Consider the following 14,877-nt stretch of genomic DNA (forward strand, 5'->3'; position numbering starts at 1 on the left):
TCATCCTATTTGGAATATGTTGGACTTCACAAATCTGTATGTCTCTTTCCTTCCTCAGATTTGGGAATTTTCTGGCCATTCTTTCTTTTTTTTTTAATTTTATTGTTATGATAGTCACCATACAGTACATCATTGGTTTTTGATGTGGTGATCGACAATCCATTGTTTTCGTATAACACCCAATGCTCCATGCAGTACGTGCCCTCCTTAATACCCATCACTGGGCTAACCAATCCCCCCTCCCCTCTAAAACCCTGTTTGTTTCTCAGAGTCCATAGTCTCTCATGGTTCATCTCTCCCTCCAATTCCCCCTCCCCATTTTTCCCTTCCTTCTCCTAATGTCCTCCATGCTATTCCTTATGTTCCACAAATAAGTGAAACCCTATGATAATTGACTTTCTCTGCTTGACTTGTTTCACATAGCATAATCTCCTCCAGTCCCATCCATGTTGATGCAAAAGTTGGGTATTCATCCCTTCTGACGGCTTAGTAATATTCCACTGTATATATGGACCACATCTTCTTTATCCATTCATCTGTTGAAGGGCATCTCGGCTCTTTCCACATTTTGGCTATTGCAGACATTGCTGCTATGAACATTGGGGTGCATATGGCCCTTCTTTTCACTACATCTGTGTCTTTGGGGTAAATACCCAGGAGTGCAATTGCTGGGTCATAGGGTAGCTCTATTTTTAAATTTTTGAGGCACCTCCACACTGTTTTCCAAAGTGGCTGTACCAACTTGCATTCCCACCAACAGTGTAAGAGGGTTCCCTTTTCTCCACAACCTCTCCAACATTTGTTGTTTCTCGTCCTGTCCATTTTTGCCATTCTAACTGGTGTAAGGTGGTATCTCAATGTGGTTTTGATGTAAATTTCCCTGATGGCTAATGATGATGAACATTTTTTCATGTGTCTGTTAGCCATTTGTATGTCTTCTTCAGAGAAGTGTCTTTTCATATATTCTGCCCACTTTTTGACTTGATTATTTGTTTTTTGGGTGTTGAGTTTGAGAAGTTCTTTATAGATCTTGGATACCAGCCCTTTATCTGTAGTGTCATTTGCAAATATCTTCTCCCATTCTATGGGTTGCCTCTTTGTTTTGTTGACTGTTTCCTTTGCTGTGCAGAAGCTTTTTATCTTGATGAAGTCCCAAAAGTTCCTTTTTGCTTTTGTTTCACTAGCTTTTGGAGATGTATCTTGAAAGAAGTTGCTGTGGGCGATGTCAAAGAGGTTACTGCCTATGCTCTCCTCTAGGATTTGGATGGATTCCTGTCTCACATTGAGGTCTTTCATCCACTTTGAGTTTATTTTTGTGAATAGTGTTAGACAATGGTCGAGTTTCATTCTTCTGCATGTGGCTGTCCAATTTTCCCAGCACCCTTTATTGAAGAGACTGTCTTTTTTCCATTGCATGTTTTTTCCTGCTTTGTCGAAGATTATTTGACCATAGAGTTGAGGGTTCATATCTGGGTTCTGTATTCTGTTCCATTGGTCTGTATGTCTGTTTTTGTGTCAGTACCATGCTGTCTTGGTGATCACAGCTTTGTAATATAGCTTGAAATCGGGCAATGTGATGCCCCCAGCTTTGTTTTTCTTTTTCCACATTTCCTTGGCGATTCGGGGTCTTTTCTGATTCCATACAAATTTTAGGATTGTTTGTTCCACAAGCACTTTGAAAAATGGCATTGGAATTTTGATCGAGATGGCATTGAAGGTATAGATTGCTCTGGGTAGCATAGATAATTTAACAATGTTTATTCTTCCGATCCATGATCATGGAATATTTTTCCATCTTTATGTATCTTCTTCAGTTTCTTTAATGAGTGTTTTGTAGTTCCTAGAGTATAGATCCTTTACCTCTTTAGTTAGGTTTATTCCGAGGTATCTTATGGTTTTTGGTGCTATTGTAAATGGAATCGTTTCTCTAATTTCTCTTTCTACAGTTGCGTTGTTAGTGTATAAGAAAGCAACTGATTTCTGTGCATTGATTTTGTATCCTGCCATATTACTAAATTGCTGTATGAGTTCTAGTAATTTGGGGGTGGAGTCTTTTGGGTTTTCCACATAAAGTATCATGTCGTCTGTGAAAAGAGAGAGTTTGACTTCTTCCTTGCCAATTTGAATACCTTTTATTTCTTTTTGTTGTCTGATTGCTGTTGCTAGGGCTTCTAGTACTATGTTGAACAATAGTGGTGAGAGTGGGCATCCTTGACGTGTTCCTGATCTTAAGGGAAAAGCGGCTCTCATCTTTTCCCCATTGAGGATGATATTCGCTGTGGGTTTTTCATAGATGGATTTTATGAACTTGAGGAATGTTCCCTCTATGCCTATACTCTGAAGAGTTTTAATCAGGAAAAGATGTTGTATTTTGTCAAATGCTTTTTCTGCATCAATTGAGAGGACCATATGGTTCTTCTCCCTCCTCTTATTAATGTGTTCTATCACATTGATTGATTGGCGAATGTTGAACCACCCTTGCATCCCGGGGATAAATCCCACTTGGTCGTGGTGGATGATCCTTTTAATGTATTGTTGGATCCTATTAGCTAGGATTTTGTTGAGGATTTTGGAATCCATATTCATCAGGGATATCGGTCTGAAATTCTCCTTTTTGATGGGGTCTTTGCCTGGTTTGGGGATTAAGGTAATGCTGGCCTCATAGAATGAGTTGGGAAGTTTTCCTTCTGTTTCTATTTTTTGAAACAGCTTCAGGAGAATGGGTATTATTTCTTCTTTGAATGTTTGGTAGAATTCCCCAGGGAATCCATCAGGCCCTGGACTCTTGTTTTTTGGGAGGTTTCTGATCACTGCTTCAGTCACGTTACTGGTTATTGGCCTATTCAGGTTGTCAATTTCTTCCTGTTTCAGTCTTGGCAGCTTGTAGGTTTCCAGGAAGGCCTCCATTTCATCCAGATTGCTCAGTTTATTGGCATATCGTTGTTGATAATAGTTTCTAATAATTGTTTCTATTTCCTTGGTGTTAGTCGTGATCTCTCCCCTTTCATTCATAATTTTATTTTTTATTTTTATTTTTTTAAATATTTTATTTATTTATTTGATAGAGACACAGCAAGAGAGGGAACACAAGCAGGGGGAGTGGGAGAGGGAGAAGCAGGCTTCCCGCTGAGCAGGGGGCCTGATGCGGGGCTCGATCCCAGGACCCTGGGATTGCGACCTGAGCCAAAGGCAGATGCTCAACGACTGAGCCACCCGGGCGCCCTTATAATTTTATTAATTTGGGTCTTTTCTCTTTTCTTTTGGATAAGTCTGGCCAGTGGTTTATTGATCTTATTAATTCTTTCAAAGAACCAACTTCTAGTTTCGTTGATCTGATCTACTGTGTTTCTGGTTTCTTATGCATTGATTTCTGCTATAATTTTAATTATTTCTCTTCTAATGCATGGCTTAGGCATCATTTGTTGCTTTTTCTCTAGTTCTTTAAGGTGTAGAGTTAGTAGGTGAATTTGGGATTTTTCTATTTTTTTGAGTGAGGCTTGGATGGCTATGTATTTCCCCCTTAGGACCACCTTTGCAGCATCCCATAGGTTTTGGACCGATGTGTTTTCATTCTCATTGATTTCCATGAATTGTTTAAGTTCTTCTTTGATTTCCTGGTTGACCCAAACATTCTTGAGCAGAGTGGTCTTTAGTTTCCAAATGTTTGAATTTCTGCCACATTTTTTCTTGTGATTGAGTTCCAGTTTTAGAGCATTGTGGTCTGAGAATATGCAGAGAATAATCTCAATCTTTTGGTATCAGTTGAGACCTGATTTGTGACCCAGTATATGGTCTATTCTGGAGAAATTTCCATGTGCGCTCGAGAAGAATGAGTATTCTGTTGTTTTAGGGTGGAATGTTCTGTAAATATCTATGAGGTCCATCTGGTCCAATGTATCATTCAAAGCTCTTGTTTCCTTATTGATTTTCTGCTTACGTGATCTGTCCATTGCTGAGAGTGGAGTATTGAGGTCTCCTACAATTAACGTATTGTTATCAATATGACTCTTTATTTTGGTTAACAGTTGGCTTATGTAGATGGCTGCTCCCATGTTGGGGGCATAGATATTTACAATTGTTAGATCTTCTTGTTGGATAGACCCTTTAAGAAATATAGTGTCCCTCTGTGTCTCTAATTACAGAATTTAGTTTAAAATCTAATTTGTCTGATATAAGAATTGCTACCCCAGCTCTCTTTTGAGGTCCACTGGCATGGAAGATGGATCTCCATCCCTTCACTTTCAGTCTGGATGTATCTTTAGGTTCAAAATGAGTCTCTTGTAGACAGCATATGGATAGGTCCTGTCTTTTTATCCAATCTGCAACCCTGTGCCATTTTATGGGAGCGTTTAGACCATTCACGTGGAGAGTGATTATTGAAAGATATGAATTTATTGTCATCATGTTGCCTGTGAAGACGTTGTTTTTATAGATTGTCCCTGAAAATTTCTGTTGTAGATCACTCTTGGGGTCTTTCTCCTTTTATAGAACCCCCCTTAATATTTCTTGCAGGGTTGGCTTAGTGGTCACATATTCTTTCAGTTTCTGCCGGTCGTGGAAGCTCTGCATCTCTCCATCCATTCTAAATGACAGGCTTGCTGGATAAAGTATTCTTTGCTGCATGTTCTTCTCATTTAGTACCCTGAATATGTCTTGCCAGGCCTTTCTGGCTTGCCAGGTCTCTGTGGATAGGTCTGACGTTATTCTGATGTTCCTCCCTCTGTACGTAAGGAATCTCTTCCCCCTAACTGCCCTTAAGATGGTTTCCTTGGTTCTAAGATTTGCAAGTTTTACTATTACATGCCGGGGTGTTGGCTTGTTTTCCTTGATCTTAGGAGGGGTCCTCTCTGCCTCTAGGACTCGAATGTTTGTTTCGTTCCCCAGATTAGGGAAGTTCTCAGCTACAATTTGCTCAAATACATCTTCTAGTCCTCTCTCTCCCTCCACTCCCTCCGGGATTCCAATGATTTTGACATTGGAACGCTTCATGGTGTCACTTATTTCTCTGATTCTATTTTCATGGATTCTGAGTTGTTTTTCCCTGGCCTCCTCTTTTCCCTTTTTATCTATTATATTGTCTTCCAGGTCGCTTATTTGCTCTTCTGCCTCGGTTACCCTTGCTGTTAGATTATCTAGATTGGATTGGATCTCATTGATAGCATTTTTAAGTTCTGCCAATTCCCCTTTCATTTCTGCCCTTTGAGACTCTATATTGTCATTAATTGATTTCTCCATTCTAGCCATTGTCTTCACAATTGCTAGCCTGAATTCCATCTCCGACATCTTGATTATATCTGTATCCATTTGTAAATCTGTAGCATAAGTCATAATCTCTGAGTCTTTTCTATTTTGGGTGTTCCTCCTCCTAGTCATTCTGTTGATGGGTGTTTGAGGGCATGTATAGAGTCCAAATTATTGACCAGAACCCAAGCAAGATGCACTTGTTTTCTTGGGACCTTAGGGTTGCTGGCCTCTTGTTTTCCCAGCCTGTCTTCTGCGGGAGGGGCGTGCCACGCTGTTACTCAGGCAACCCTGTTTGGGTGATAATGCTCTGCCCCCCTGTCGTGGGGGATGGGCTCAGCGGGAATCAGTTTTTTGGGCTTTTGTTCTCTGGTGGCTTTCCACGTCTCTTCCGTGAGTCAGAGCAGAAGAGACCGTTTCCAACCCTCTGCCTCAGAGCAGAGACCACAGTCTGTTCTTCAGTGAGCTCTCCAGGCCACACTGTCTCCATTTCTGTCCTTGCTGCTATAAACTGCAGCGGCCTGGGTTGTGCCCCCCTCCACAGCACTCCCAGTCCTGCCTCCAGGTCGGGGCATGTCTCTGCCCTTTGTGCTTCTAAAACCGCCATCCACTCTCAGTTTGCGTGGTGCTCCAGGTTTCTGCCCCGGGGGCTGCCCTAAAGTCCTTTCCCTGCTGCTACTGGTCTGCGAGTCTGTGCCTGTCCCCAGTGCGCGAGGCTATCACTCACCGGTGGTGTAGGATCCCCACGGTCAGGCACCCTCCCACTGCTATTTATCCTCTGATATCTGCCCGCGGAATCACGGCTCCCTGCTTCGTACCTAGATCTGCTTACATCTCAGGCTGGTTTCGTGGGTGCTCAGAGTGGTTTGGTAGATATCCAGCTCAATTCTGGGGACCAGTTGAAATAGGGTCCCCTACTCCTCTGCCATTTTTCCCCCCTCCTGGCCATTATTTCTTTAAGTAAGTTTTCTGCCCCTATTTCTCCCTTCTTTTGAGACTCATTATGTGTATATTGGCGACTTGACATCTCTGTAGAAGTCCTTTAGATTTTCTTTACTCTGTTTCATTTCTTTTTCCTTTTGCTCCTCTAACTGGATGATTTCAAATGACTTATCTTTGGGTTCCCTGATTACTTCTGCTTGATCAAATCCATTGTTGAAACACTCTAGTGAGTTTTTCAGTTCAGTTATTCTTCAGCTCTAAAATTTGTTTGGCCTTTTTAATATTTTCTCTTTGTTTTGTTCATGCATTATTTTCCTGATAGTGTTGAGCATCTTCGTGACAGTTTTTTTAATAATTGATCAGTAATTCCTCTACTTCCATTTCTTTATGATGTGTTTCTAGAGATTTCTTTTGTTCCTTTAATTGAATAATTCTTTCCTGTCTTCATGTTCTTTGTAACTTTGTGTTGATATCCCCACATTTGAAAAAAAAAAAGCCACCTCTCTCAGTCTTCATAGACTAGCTTCATGCAGGGAAAGATCTTCACCACTCAGACCAACTAGAGATCCTGGGGACACCTCAGATCTTTTTTGTGAGTATATCTGTATGAACTTGTGTGTGAAGATTACAGGGGTTTGCTGGTTTCTAATTTTTCAGGAGTTCCTAACCTCTTGCTCTCTTTGCTGTCTGTCTTCTGTACCCTGGCACTCTGAAGCAGCAATACACCAACCAGATCTTTTATTATTTTTTTCCTCAGTAGCCTTTAGGTATCTAGATTTTGCCAAGTTCTGTCAGTTCTCTGAGACAGGATGGACATAAACCAGAATGTTGGGCAGCCTACTGAAAAGCCAGGAAGTTTGACACATGTTCCACTCGTCTTTTTCCACACTTAAGGAGACGCTTCTGAGCTGTATCAACCTGCTGGGACCTCTGAAGCACCAGCACCCTGCCCAGCTTGTTCTTAGAAGCCCCCATGCATCTATAGTATGTCAGGTCCCATCAGTACTTCAAGACAAGCAAGACAGAAGCCAGTCCCTCGGGCAGCACCCCTTCACATTCCAACCAGAAGTCCAATTGTTGGATATTTGGTCTACTCTTCTCTTTCCTTCCCCAGGGTAAAATGGAAGCTGAGACTTTCCTCCCAATCATGTGCTATTGCACTGGTGTGGAGGGCAAACTTTGGTGAGAGCATGCCACAAGTTTTCCTACTGACTTCAAAACAGCTGATTTTGTGCTCACCTAGAAGGCAGACGTCTCTTAACTAGTTTCTGAATTTCTCACAATGGGAATTGGTCTTTGTATTGTTGTTCCTTGGGAGAAAAGAGGGTCTGGGTCTTCCTATTCCACCAGAACCCCTGGGTATTCTGTTTTATACATTTTTAAAATTTATTGCATCATGCATCATTGCCTGATAATAAGCATGGGTAATAAGATGTTTTAAAACAACAATCATAATAATGATTATATTAATATTGATTAAACCTTATAGAGCACTTCCTACATGTCAGGTACTGATCGAATGGCTTTATAGAGGTTATTAAATTCATTTAACAGATATGAAAACTGAAGTACAAAAAAGTAAATTGTCTAAAGTTATGCACCTACATGGAGCTGGGATTCCAATCCAAGCCATCCATATCCATAGTCCACTTTCTCAAACCCTCTGAGATGATACTCAATACATTTGCTGAGTGGATCACTGAGTCCCAACCTGAATCTCCCATCTCCTTTTCTATGATTCACTGTTGGATCTGTTCTAGGAAACTGTTCTTTACCTTCTAATTGCATCTCCCCAGAAAGTTTGGATTTAAAATTCCTCATGTACAACTTCCCATGCAGTGTACTCCTCCCCTGTTTTATTCTACCAAATGAGTTCCTCAACTTCTTTTACCATCTTCATCTCAAATGTAATCAACCTTGACATGAAAATGGTCACTTGAATCCTAAATGCTGCTCAGTTCACTTCAGATCATAGCAACTCATCTTCAGGCTCAAGAATCTTTAATGAACCTGCAAAGTACTTTCATCTCACTTCACAAGTGGAAAGCTAAAGGAGAGTGAGCAACCACAATGGAATAGTAATAAAAACAAAGGCTTCATGATAGCTGTTCTAGCCATGCATTTTGGATATGAATTTATTTACAAATGATTACATTTTAATATGGGACATTGAGTTCTTCAAATTTTTATAGGGACAACATTTTATTCTTTGTGTACTAAAAACATAAGACGTAATTTTAAAAATCTTTAAGATTCCATTTTGTCACCCTGGGAAGAATGACACTTCAGTAATTTTTAAAAGGCCTCCTCACTCTTATAAAGTAACACGCATTAGGCTCATAGCTGCATGGCAGCATTAAAGTTTAACTGTAGTCCTATGCAACAGGATATAAATTCTATCCATCAAGTGCTCACAAAGAGTAATGATAAAATTTAAAGTTAATATTTATATTTTTGTTCTAGAAATCCCGAGCCGTTCACTGCATACTTCCTACCTGGCAGTGATCCTGAGTTTTTTGTGAAACCTCAGGTTGGAGAACTTCCTCCTTTTGACACTGAAGGAACTGTCCTCCTTGTGGGTTTTAAACCCCGAATGTACAGTAGGAAATACAAAGCAACATTAGCAATACAGGTGAGTTCTTTGATGTCACTAAAGGCATGAAAGGAGAAAAGGTTTCACCCAAGTAAAGAATAGCAACATTACCTTGCAAAAGCCAACATATTTCAACTACTCTGTCTTGTTTTAATTTTCTTTTGCCCAGTAAAGAACTTGTAAATATGGAATATAGCAAAAAAGTTATCATCACCAGTGGGAAGTAAGAAATTATTTCTCTTCCATATTAAGAAAATGCAGAAGAGATAAATATTGACTGTAAAGTGATTTGTATATTCACATATTGTTATCTGTAATAACACATTCAAGGACTTCAGGTGATTTGAGACAGAGATTTTGAAATCTTTCATTAAGGCATAAGGTACTGTCAAAATGTTAAAGTCGAAAATGAAGAAAATTAAATAGAAGATAAAACTGATTTTGAATGGAGAAAAACACAATTTAGTGAGCCATTAATATAAAAGTCTGCTCAAGTGATCATCTTATTAAAAGGTAAGGTAAACACTATTTTGAAAATTTATGCAGTAAGCAAAATTTCTCCATCAGATTTCACACATGTATTTTACTAATGGCTTTTAGGCTAAAGAGAACGTGTGGTCATGTTTCAAGACACAACCACTGGTGCCACAGTGATTACTAGACTTCTAAATCAGACACTAATTAGGCAGTGCCATGGGCAGAAAAATGTGTTGTTACTGTTTTAATGAATAGAGAAAAAAATAATGTTGAATATGTCTCAAGAAAATTATTTATATTTTTCATCTTTCTGGGAATTCTTGCAACCCAGGTAATAAAAATATAAAACCTCTGGAGCCTTGCTGCACATCGCCCTTTGCTATATAGATGCTTGATTTAAAATGATCATATCGTACCTGCTCCTTAAGAATAAGGACATACTCTTACTCTAAGGGGATTAAATGACATATTTAAAAACAGGTTTACAAATGAAAATGATGTTTATTTCACCTAGTGAACATTTCTGAAATTAACTATGTTGGGGGCTTTCCCAACAAAATCTGTGCCCGGTTTCCCTATGTTGATTTGACAATTAAATCGCTGGAAGCAGAATTAAAGGGTTTCTGTGAGAGAATAAGCTGATATATGGGATCAAATGAAAATGTGAAATTTTCATTTAGTCTGAAGTGGTACAGTCTGATAAAGCTTTTGTGGGGAAAATTGAGATTGTAATGTGTTTAAGAAATCACTATTTTGTTGATTCTACTTTTATTTTGGAAAATTCCAAATGTGAGTAGAAATAGAATAATCTACATACATTCATCTTCCAGTATGAACACTTATCAAATCATGACCAATTCAAGTATATTCCCACCCCCCTCCCCATATTCCATATTAATTTGAAGAAAATCCCAGACATCCTATTTTCTTCAACTATTTCCTATTAATCTCTAAAAGACCAAAATTGTAACCATGATACCATTATCACATCTAAAAATTTACAGTAATTTCTTAATATCATGACATCAGATATCCATTTAGTGTTCAAATTTCCAATTGACTCATAAATCTCATATTCATATTTTTTAACTTAAAAAAAGTATTAACTTACAAGAAGTTGCAAAAATAGTACACAGAATCCTGTGAATCCTTCTCCCAGCTTTTCCCAATGGTGAGATTTTATAGAGCTATAGTACTATATTTAAATACTGTTAACTAAGCTAGAGACCTTATTTCATTTTCAGCATTTTTCACGTATATTTGTGTGTGTGTGTGGTTCTAGGCACTTTGAACCCATGTATAGATCTGTATAACTACAGTCACAACTGAGATACAGAAGTCTTCCAACACAACTGTGAGAACTGGTAACAGTATGGAAACTGTCCTGCTAACTCCTTATGGTCACATCTAATACTGTAACTCCTTTACCCGGGCAACCACTAACCTTTTCTCCATCTCTACGATTTTCTAGTTTCTAGAATATTACATAAATGGAATCATACTCTATGTAACCTTTGGAGATTGGCTTTTTATGCTGAGTATAATGCCCTTGAGTCATAAAATTTATTGCATATATCAAATCAATGACTTTGAAATCACGGTTCAAACATTGTCTGATTCTAAAATCCTGCTCTTAATGACAACACCATGATGTCTCACATGATAAATGTGAAGAATTTTAAAAGTTAATTCATTATCTAAATAAAAATTGCTGTGTATGGTATTATCATCTTCTTTAAACTGTTGATTTTAAGCATTAAATCAATTAATACTTATATATGAAACATATGACCTTCATTGTGTTTTACTTAGAAATAAAAATGAGGATCTTTAAGAACAGTTTAGTTAAATATTAACCTACAGAGGGGCACCTGGGTGGCTCAGTTGGTTAAGCGACTGCCTTCGGCTCGGGCCATGGTCCTGGAGTCCCTGGATCGAGTCCCGCATCGGGCTCCCTGCTCGGCGGGGAGTCTGCTTCTCCCTCTGACCCTCCCCCCTCTCATGTGCTCTCTCTCTCTCTCATTCTCTCTGTCTCAAATAAATAAATAATAATTTAAAAAAATCTTTAAATATTAACCTACAGAAACTTCAACAACTACATTAGCAAGCTTCATGGGTTCCCTTTCAATTAAACCATATTTAGAATGATTAAAAACTGCTTTTTCCCTATTATTAAACAAGGCATATAGCACTAGCTTTGAGAGACTTAAGTTAACTTGATCAGACTGTTACAAAAAGCAATGTTATTCAAAGAGAATAAATAGTCCACTCAACTTTCCATGGTGGACATGATAAATCTTAAATAGTTTATACAAAAATATGAAAGCTATCCGAATTATTCAAGATAAAACATATAATGCTTGTACAAAAGTAATATCTATGGACCTGTTATAACTAGAGACATAATCAGATGTAAGTAATATGCATGTAAATGCATTGCTTTTAAAGGAATAAATCATTGTCATGAAACTGTAAGAAATGGCATTTTATTTATATATATAAATCGTGGTTTGTATTTTCTCTTAAGCAGACCTGAAATAGGGATTCGAATCCAAGTAGCATATTTCCTACATGATCTCAAGAAACAGATGCAGGAAAGCCAAGATATGAGACAGAAAAGGAATGGAAACCAATAAAGGGTGCTTTTTCAAGGCAATTACCACAGTGGGCATCTGGAATTTAATCCCATGGGATTTCTATGGAAAATAGTGTGGAACACACTACGGAATATTTACACCTGATGGGGCTAGAGAGTTGGGGGGGTTGTTTTTTGTTTTGTTTTGTTTTCTGAAAAACTCTTGAGTCAAGAGGTATAGATATTGGCAATTGGAAGCTGGGGCAGGCAATGAAATGGAAATACCTGAGGGATGTGGGTCGGCACAGCCCATAATGCGCTGTTTCCATTCATAAGAATGTGTCCTTTAAAGCATAGCTTTGAGCATTCATTCCGTGAGTTCTTTGGCTGATACCTTTTCATACTACAAAGACATTACTAAAATATGGAAATTTCATCTGTTTAAAAAATAGTTGTTTTTTTTTAATTAAATAAGTAGTTGAGGAGTATAATTGTCAATTTGACATTCTTTTGTAAAACCAACAGTGATTCTCAGAGGCACTAGTGATGTGGAGGTATTGATTTATTCTTATATTATTTTAACATAAGCTTTTTAATTTATATTTTCAAAAGGAGATTCAGAGTGGAAGACACAGAGCTATATCTTTAAAGTATTTTCAAAAACACAATGAGTCACTGTATTTATTTACAACTTGAAGAAAGTTAACTCTAGAAATGAGAACTGTAATATTTAATTTTTATAAAATAAACATATTCTTATTACCATATAGAGTGTTGGAATAAAGGACATGAATGACTTCTTACAAATTTATTTTCTATTTGGATTATATATATTTTTGTATATATATATACACACATACATACTCAGCATCACTTACGGCAAAATTATTTGAATCTTTTTTTTTTTTAAAGATTTTATTTATTTATTTGAGACAGAGAGAATGAGAGAGAGAGCACATGAGAGGGGGGAGGGTCAGAGGGAGAAGCAGACTCCCCGCCGAGCAGGGAGCCCGATGCGGGACTCGATCCCGGGACTCCAGGATCATGACCTGAGCCGCAGGCAGTCGCTTGACCAACTGAGCCACCCAGGCGCCCAAAATTATTTGAATCTTAATTGAAATGCATACAATAACATTTAGGATTTTAAAAATAGTGTCCTTATAGGTAATTATTTTCAAAGGGTCTTGGAGATGTGTCAGGTGAAGGTACAAATCCCTACATGTCGTTCCCATTTGTACCTACTACATTCCAAATAGGAGTGTACATTCCTTTATGTAGCTCACTCCCGAGCACCACTGAGTGTTGGGCATAGGAGCAGTTCCCTTCAAGTACCTCATGCATATGTACTCATGAAGTGGGTCACCTGTAATGTAAAAATTTACAATGATATATGCACAATCACTAAAATGTAGCTTTGTTTTTCAAGTTGAGCATCCTATGTGAAGTAAAATGTTATTTAACCTAGGTATAGTATAGTCTTTGGTTTGTTCTGCTTTTGACTCCTTGATTCAGAATACACAATTACTATGAACACTGGATAGAAGGGCCAGTTCTGATTAAAATAGGGTCATTCCAGATGTGTAAGAAAGTCCTGCACTTAACATTCTTCAATTGATATCACATTACCCTTTAAGCCCTGGCTGATGTTATTGCAATATTCACTTAGCGTGGATTTATCCTAAATGGGTTTTCTGACCATACATGGTACAAATCTTCTTGTGGGGAAGAAGACCCAGATAAACACAACACCGGAAATTCTGTAAGAGCAGTGGGATTTAAGTATGAACATAGACATACAGAAAATGCTAGACTGTAATTCAATATTGCCATCCTGTGCATATATGCAGAAAAAAATGATGGATTTTTTAAATAAATCCCTAAGTTGTACTAACTTGGATTTAGATTATAACTGTCATTAATGATTTTACACAATTCTCAGGAATTTCAAATGGTTCGATTAATTATAGACTTTCATAATCTAAAAAACAGAAGCTCAACATATTTTACCAGTCGGTTCTATAGCCGTGCCTAAGTTGTCATGGACCAGTTCTTGCAAAGTATGGTTTCGGTTAGTTACATAGTTCATGCTGGGCAACAGTTTCATGCAAAGAAAATAGATTGCTTCCCCTTAGATCAGATGGATGCTTATTTCACCCTCAGGGCAGACCTCTAACTTTGAGAGACTTTTTAGTGAGTGGTTCTTAATTCATAAAGCTAAATGCTTTCTTGAATTTATTTCCCATGTTAATTATTTATTACGGGCACACTTTCAGTTTTGTACATTTCCCATACCTTGCATGGAGAAGAGAGACCGTATTAATTTGGTAAACTTTTTCCTATAGCTTTCTCAGTCCCTGAATATTTCATGTAAAATCTCTCCTCTCTTTGTTTTCAGACACCGGACATGTACTGGCTGTATGATATCAATGGATTACCTCAAGTTACCGTGCCACCGATGAATGTAAAAGCCAAAATTGACACGACTAATGAGAGGTTTCAGAGCAAGCCAGTTCGTCGGCGCAATATTATCCGTGAAAATGCTAAACTCACAAGGACGGGGGTGTCCTCTACCATCAAGGGTGCACCTTTGATGTTGAAGAATAAATAAATACTTTTTTCCAAAATATTTTTTGGCCTCAAGTAGAATTAAACATATTTTCATGATTGTTCTTTCATCTTTTGGAATATTTCTGATGAGTAATGTTTCAATTATAATAGGCCTTCTCTATTTTATTTTTTAAACTCTATGCTGCACCTGATTTCTGTTATGTGTGTCTTTTAAAATGGACTAGTTGCAATTATTGGGATTGGTTCACTTTTAAGGTGCGGGTTACGTTTGTAGTAAAAAATGATTTCAACTTAAAAATCGATGCATGTAAGTATTTGTAGTCCATCCACTCCTATATTGAGTCTTTAAATAATATAGATATATTTCAAAATGATCCTGGGGAAAATTCATTTTCTCAAAGTAAAGGAAAAGTATTTTGCGCAGTACTTATCATTCAGGAAAAATATAATAATAAATAGCCAATATGGACCATCTTGAAGA

The 14,877-nt window shown here is 37.9% G+C and overlaps 1 protein-coding gene across 1 annotated transcript in view; it reads left to right on the plus strand.

Annotated features, from left to right (window-relative positions):
• CFAP47 (cilia and flagella associated protein 47) overlaps positions 1-14,436 on the plus strand; it is a 495,620-nt gene extending 481,184 nt beyond the window's left edge. Inside the window, exons 65-66 of the mRNA XM_045873173.1 lie at positions 8,647-8,815; positions 14,224-14,436. Of these exons, the coding sequence (XP_045729129.1) occupies positions 8,647-8,815; positions 14,224-14,436 (382 nt within the window). The remainder of the gene's footprint in view (positions 1-8,646; positions 8,816-14,223) is intronic.
• The last annotated feature ends 441 nt before the right edge of the window (positions 14,437-14,877 follow it).

The sequence above is a fragment of the Mirounga angustirostris genome, unplaced genomic scaffold (genome assembly GCF_029215605.1).
Source record: "Mirounga angustirostris isolate CCGP_5_RB_7025 unplaced genomic scaffold, mMirAng1.0.hap1 SCAF_11, whole genome shotgun sequence".
NCBI classification, from domain to species: domain Eukaryota; kingdom Metazoa; phylum Chordata; class Mammalia; order Carnivora; family Phocidae; genus Mirounga; species Mirounga angustirostris.